The sequence below is a fragment of the Ammodytes marinus genome, assembly GCF_949987685.1.
Source record: "Ammodytes marinus genome assembly, chromosome: 20".
Taxonomy (NCBI): domain Eukaryota; kingdom Metazoa; phylum Chordata; class Actinopteri; order Uranoscopiformes; family Ammodytidae; genus Ammodytes; species Ammodytes marinus.
The window spans coordinates 22,211,287-22,217,546 of record NC_137224.1 but is presented as its reverse complement, the minus strand read 5'-3'; the positions used below and the strand labels follow the sequence as shown (position 1 = coordinate 22,217,546).

Genomic DNA, 6,260 nt, shown 5'->3' with positions numbered 1-6,260 from the left:
GAAATAATAGACAACATGTAAAACGAACGTAAGAGCCGCATGAAACGTTTGCGAACATGCACACACATAGGCCCACACAAAAAAAAGTATATAAAAAAAAATAAAAAATAAATTATAATCACATAATTTGATATGAACTGAAGAGCCGCATGAAGCTGGGCAAAGAGCCGCATGCGGCTCGCGAGCCGCGGGTTGGCCACCCCTGTTGTAGGCTATCCTCTGAACCACACAAACGTATAGGCTCCAATATAATAGCTTCTGCGACTCATACCCACTAAACTAAAACTTCATTCCAACTAACTTTGTACTTCTGTTATAGTCTTTAATGGGATAGTTCTGCATTTTTTGAAGTGGGGTTGTATATGGTAGCCTACTGAGGCATAGCCTAGAGGAAAGGTGGCCAACATGTAACCATGAGATCTCTGGTTCAATCCCCTGCTGCACTGGACAGGAGGGTGTTAGTTGTAAAACTAGTAGTGGCTGGTATTACGTGTTCGGTGCCCACATTTCTACCATTGTGTCCTTGAGCAAGACACTTAACCCCAAACTGCTCCAGGGGCGCTGTACTACAGCTGACCCTGCGCTCTGACCCCCTCTGGAGTGTGATAACTTGAGAGGGGATAAGCGGAAAGACAAAATTCAAAATTCACCTTTGGAAATCCTATGGACCTGACAATATTAGTTTAAAGAGGAATATGATTTGTATGGTCAGGACTGAAGTTGAAAAAGAAATGTTTTAAAAGAAATAATAATACATTCATATTATTGTTATATTTTCATCAATCCTAAACGACCATGAATGTCCCTTAGGAGGCAGAAGAGGCTCAACAATGTAAACTTCCACTGCAAAATAAAATACAAATGTATTGAAATCAATATTATTGCTGATTCTTGACTTATACCACACTCTTATAATCCACTTAAAAAATCCAATTTGCACTATTTCTTTTAATTAATGTTTTGTGTTTAAAAAAAAAAAATGACATCATGTAAAGCAACTTGCATTTAAAGGGTTAAAATCCTTCAAAGAAAGATGAATATTGTTTGTATGGTCAGGATTTGTATAGAAAAGGAATATTTGAAAAAAAAAATCTTTTCATTTTTATATTCATATCAATCCTAAATGATCATAAATGTCCCTTAGGAGGCAGAGTGTGAGTTATGTTAAGGATGCACCAAAGGTTAAGTATGTACGTTTTACATTTTATTGGTATGGTTTCACAGGTTCACTCCTGCATAGCCACCATGTAAAAAAATTATATTTCATTTTTTGGGGGTAACTAATTTGTTTGGAAAGATATAGGCCTAGGTTATTTGTTTAGGTTGTTATTGCATCCACACTCCATACCAGTTGGTGGCGGTAATGCACCAAAAAGCTATTTGCCTAGCGAGAAAAAAAAATAAAAATAAAGAAAAGAAGACGAAGACGAAGAAGAAGAAGCTCTAGCATGATTGTGACATATCGGTTGTTAGCTTGACTCAGGACCATAATAATAGGTCTATTGTCAGGACACTGAACTGAAGGTCTCTACACAGCCCTGGCTTTTTAATGCGTGGCAAGCCGGCTACTCCCTATCAACACACGTTGTGTCAAACGCTTTTGTTGTTGAGGTTTTATGTCAACTTGCAACTTCCTGAACTGATACTTCACCAGTTGCTGGAGAGAAAAACAGTTCCACTGTGGACAGGGTAAGAGGCTGTGGCTGCCACACAGTGGAAATATTCCTTCCTGTTTTACATTAGCTTTTGAGGCTAAATAATCTCCATTTAGACGTACCTGCTACACATTATGTGAAAGTAACGATACACTTCATTCAAAGCTCCTGTAGGCTTCTTCAAGCTCTTATCTGGCGTTTCTAGTGGCTGTAGATGTAGTTACAGGCACTTCTGGACCAGAGTTTCTTTAAGAACCGAACATTACATTTAGTTTTAAACATGTCTTTAGTCCTGCCCAAACTAAGATTAACAATTTTGGGGAAAACACTAGGAGTCACATGCAGCAGATTATTGGGCTGCAGATCCCATTGACATGTGTGTCACTTTATTTTGATGATCTACCAGAAGGAATAATAACCATAGAAACGTCTTGATGTGCCTAAACAGTGTGTATTATTACGTGTAATATGCTATCGGAAGAGTGACTCCCAAGACACGTAAAGTCTGTATGTAGATTCAGGGTCACTGTATCTTCAGCCAGGCTGAAACCCCGCTGAGGTGTTGCGAGTTACATGATGTGGAACTTTCTTTGAATTTACTGTAAAAATTATTTTGTCATCATGTCATTGTGGACCCAGGCCCTGCTGTGTTTACCATCATACCCCCCAGAGGAGGGGAGGGGAGGGGGGGGGGGAGGAGGCTTCTGATACTATTATTCATTTGAAGGAAAAAAGCACCACTCATGGGATATTGAATATTCTTCGGTCTGAATAAAAGCATAACTTGACTGTCTTTACTGTCTTCTAGATCTCCGGTTCATTGTCCTGGTTGGGAGCTAGGTGTTAACTGAGAACACAGGTTGGTGTGTCTGTACCAGTGGAGAGTGAGTATTGGAAGGCCTGAGGTTCACGTCTGCTGCCCACACCAGCAGCAGCAGCAGCAGCAGCAGCAGCAGCAGCAGCAGCAGCAGCAGCAGCAGCAGCAGCAGCCCCACCATGGTGAGCAGAAGAGCCAGGATGGAGGTGCTCAGGGCCCTGCTCAGTGAGTGTCTGTCTGCAGCCGCCCAGGAGATCTTCAGCCTGGTAGAGAGAGCCATGGCTGAGTGTGAGGGAGAGGGAGAGCTGTCCTGTTCTCAGTGGGTGGTGGACGGCCAACACACACTACTGGATGCTGCTGCTGCTGCCAACAAGACACACAGCAGCACTGGTGAAGGTCAGTGAGTCTATTCTCAAGAAATCAATCAAGATTTTGGATGTCCCTATTCTTGTGGCCAGATTTAGGATGGTTAGAAACGACCCTGATGTCTACTACATCGGGCCAAGATGTTTGTTGAAAACAGCATGCTATTTGGGCGATTCAGACCCATAATCCAGTGCACACGTGAAGTGACGTCACTTCGACAGAGCCTCCATATGAAAACAAAGGGGGATGCGACAGATATAAAAGCAAGAGGCAAGATCAAGGCGCAATGTTATGATGAAATAAATAAGTAAAAGTATGTCCCAATAGTATGCCTTATCTGTTGTGTCAGACTTTCACATGTTGTTATTGCATAAAAATATGTTTTTGTGGTGCACAATGGGGGAGAGGGGGGGGGTTATATTTATAACAGCAATAGTGGTTGTGGATAAATTTGTGTACCCAACCATTCTAAAAAAAGGACAACTTTTCCTACTAATGGGGGACACAAAGAGGATGTCTCCCATGTATCTCTAAATCCTGGAAGTCTCGGAATATATACACAATACTAAAATGACTGTCTCTTGGCTGGAGTTAAAGGAGACTTACTGGATGTGACACACATGATGCCAATAGAACATTACATTATGTTACAGTGAGTAACATCACTTTTCATACAAGCTTTCATTGTGTCAAAGAAAAGTAAGGAAATGATTTAAATGCATTATTAAAAAAAAAGAAAAAAAAAAGCATTTATATACAAAAATGTATATAAATCACACACACACACACACACACACACACACACACACACACACACACACACACACACACACACACACACACACACACACACACACACACACACACACACACACAGAGCAGTTAAAATGTTCTAATACCAATCCAACTGGTTTGATTTAGTGAAATAAATATTGCCTTCTCCTTTTGCTTCAGACTCCCTCCACACATCTGCTACGGATGTTCAGTTGCAGTGTGGTATGAGCGCCAGTGTGTGCTGGGAAACACAAGACCCCACGCCACTGCAGGGGCCGTCCACACAGGCCTGTCCCAAGGTGAGCCACCCTCACACAGACTCCTCTCTGGCCCCTGGAAGCCACCAGGACGTACCCACTGGAGGGGATGTCCACGTGAAGCAGCAGGGAACAACAACGCCTTTGAAGATCCTCCAGGGGACCAAACCCTTCCGCTGTCCCGTCTGCCCCAGCGTCTTCTGCTCCAAGAAGACCATGGTGCGCCACATGAAGAGGCACCCCGACGTAGAGTCCTCCTCGTACCGGTGTCAGTTCTGCGAGCGTCACTTCCGCCGCAAGTCCGAGTTCATCATCCACACCAGGACCCACAAATTCACCCTGGCACGCTGCTCCGACGAGGGCTACGAGCACAGGGAAACACAGGCTCACTTCACTTCATCTCCACAACCTGCCAGCCGGCTTCAAGAAGACTCCAGACCGCATCAATCCAGCCTCATCAAGACATCACCGGCTGAAACCAGTCCCTACGATAAGAGTGAATTCGACCAGGAGTCTCTGCAGCCCCTGTGTCTCTACCAGATCCAAACTGTGGACGACATAGACAAAAACTCCGCCTCCGCACTTCCATTGGATGGGATTAAAAGTGAGCCTGGTGGTGCAGTGACAGACAGCCACACCACCACGGGAGAGCAGCCCCTCCCCTCACTGAGTCACACACGTCAACAACAACAACACACACAGGTCAACCTCAAACGCCTCACCTCCAGAAGAGCGTCGGGGAAATCCAACAAGCTGGTGGTTCAGTTTGAAGTGGGCACGGCGCTGAAGCCCTACAAGTGTCCCTGTTGTCCCAAGTGTTTCTCCCTCACCAAGACCCTGATCCGACACTTTAAGATCCACGCCGTCAACAAGGAGTACCAGTGTCAGTTCTGTGACAGGCACTTCTGTCAGAAGTCTGACCTGGTCAGCCACACCAGGGTGCACACGGGAGAAAGGCCCTACCGCTGTAGCCACTGTCCCAAAACCTACAAGCAGAATAGCCAACTGTTGACTCACATGATGACCCATACGGAAGAGAACCCACACTAGATCTTTTTTCCCCCCCCCCGATACAAACAGTGGACACAGGCCCTCCCCAAAGACTGTAGCTGTGGTCAGATGTCCCTATTAAGACTGTAACATTGCAGAGCCACACAGGCTCTTTATTCCAAATCGCATACTCTTTCTTTTTAATACACTACGTACTAAAGTACATAACTGTTTTATGGCCCACGGGGGAGAAAAAAACTCAGATAAGAAAGATTTTCTTTTCATTATGAAATGTCAAGAATAAAGACGAATACTGCAAAATGCTATTGGAGTTAGTGGGGCATTTATGTATTTTCAGCATACTACAATTGACGTGCATCTATTGGGACATCCTAAAACTTTTTCTGGCGTACTACATAGTATGGAAGTATGGGGATTGGAACTCAGGTATAGTCCGAGGAGTTTGCAGCTTTGTCTTAAAGGGATAGTTCAGTATTTTTGAAGTGTGGTTGAGGTACATATTATGCGTACGAAGCGTGTTAACCTAATGGAGATTGTTGGAGCCATTATGCTACTCTTTAGTTTGTTTTATTTGGTGACCTGTAGTTCTGTGTTTTGACCACTGGGTGGAGCTTTGGTCTCTTCAGAAGGCAATCACCATGCACGGCCAGGTGTGTGTATTTTGGGAAGGCAACAGTTTTGTACCGTGTCAGCGTGTCACCATACTTGTTTGCTCTGTACTAAAATGATGGAAGTTACTGAACTATACCTTACCTGAATGAAACTGGACTATGCGCTACGGTGAGAATGCACCGACAACGCAAATAAATGGGTCACAGCACTCGAAGAGAAGTTTGTATCGGACATTGATTATTGGCACCACAGAACACGCGTACGACCGAGTTCTCCAACACCACACCAAACAAGCCTAATGTAGAGCCGGTTGGTAGGCTCTACAGAGATGGTGATCAGCACATTCCTTTTAAGGAGTTTGGGAGATATGTGTCTGTCGCTGAATTCAGCCTTGTACTAATGCAGAGAAGATTTTTTTTATCTTAAAAAATAAATAGCCGTTCAATTCTACACATCATTTATGATTTTTTTTGTTGTTCAGCGCAGACACAGTTCTGACAGGTAGCAGATCATGAGGAGATTTTGACAAAAACGAGATTTTGACAACAAGTTTTTGACAAGTGTTCTCCAGAAAGGCTGACTCCACCTTTTTTTAAATTGTCTTTGAGTCAACCTCCATGACAATTCCTCTGAATCACAGGTGGCAAAACTCCATTTGCCAAATACTTTTTTCTATGCAATCCAATGTCAAGTCAATACACTTTATATTGCCCAATATGACAAATAACAAATTTGTCTCACGGGGCTCGACAATCTGTACTTCAAGTT

At 43.6% G+C, this 6,260-nt stretch overlaps 1 protein-coding gene across 1 annotated transcript; it reads left to right on the top strand.

The window, feature by feature from the left end:
* Positions 1 to 1,537: 1,537 nt before the first annotated feature.
* Positions 1,538 to 5,698, top strand: LOC307266584 (uncharacterized protein). Its single transcript, XM_080048637.1, has 3 exons — positions 1,538 to 1,689; positions 2,464 to 2,868; positions 3,793 to 5,698. Exons 2-3 carry the CDS (start codon positions 2,652 to 2,654, stop codon positions 4,917 to 4,919), a joined length of 1,344 nt encoding a protein of 447 aa, XP_079904763.1. The 5' UTR covers positions 1,538 to 1,689; positions 2,464 to 2,651; the 3' UTR covers positions 4,920 to 5,698.
* Positions 5,699 to 6,260: the final 562 nt, after the last annotated feature.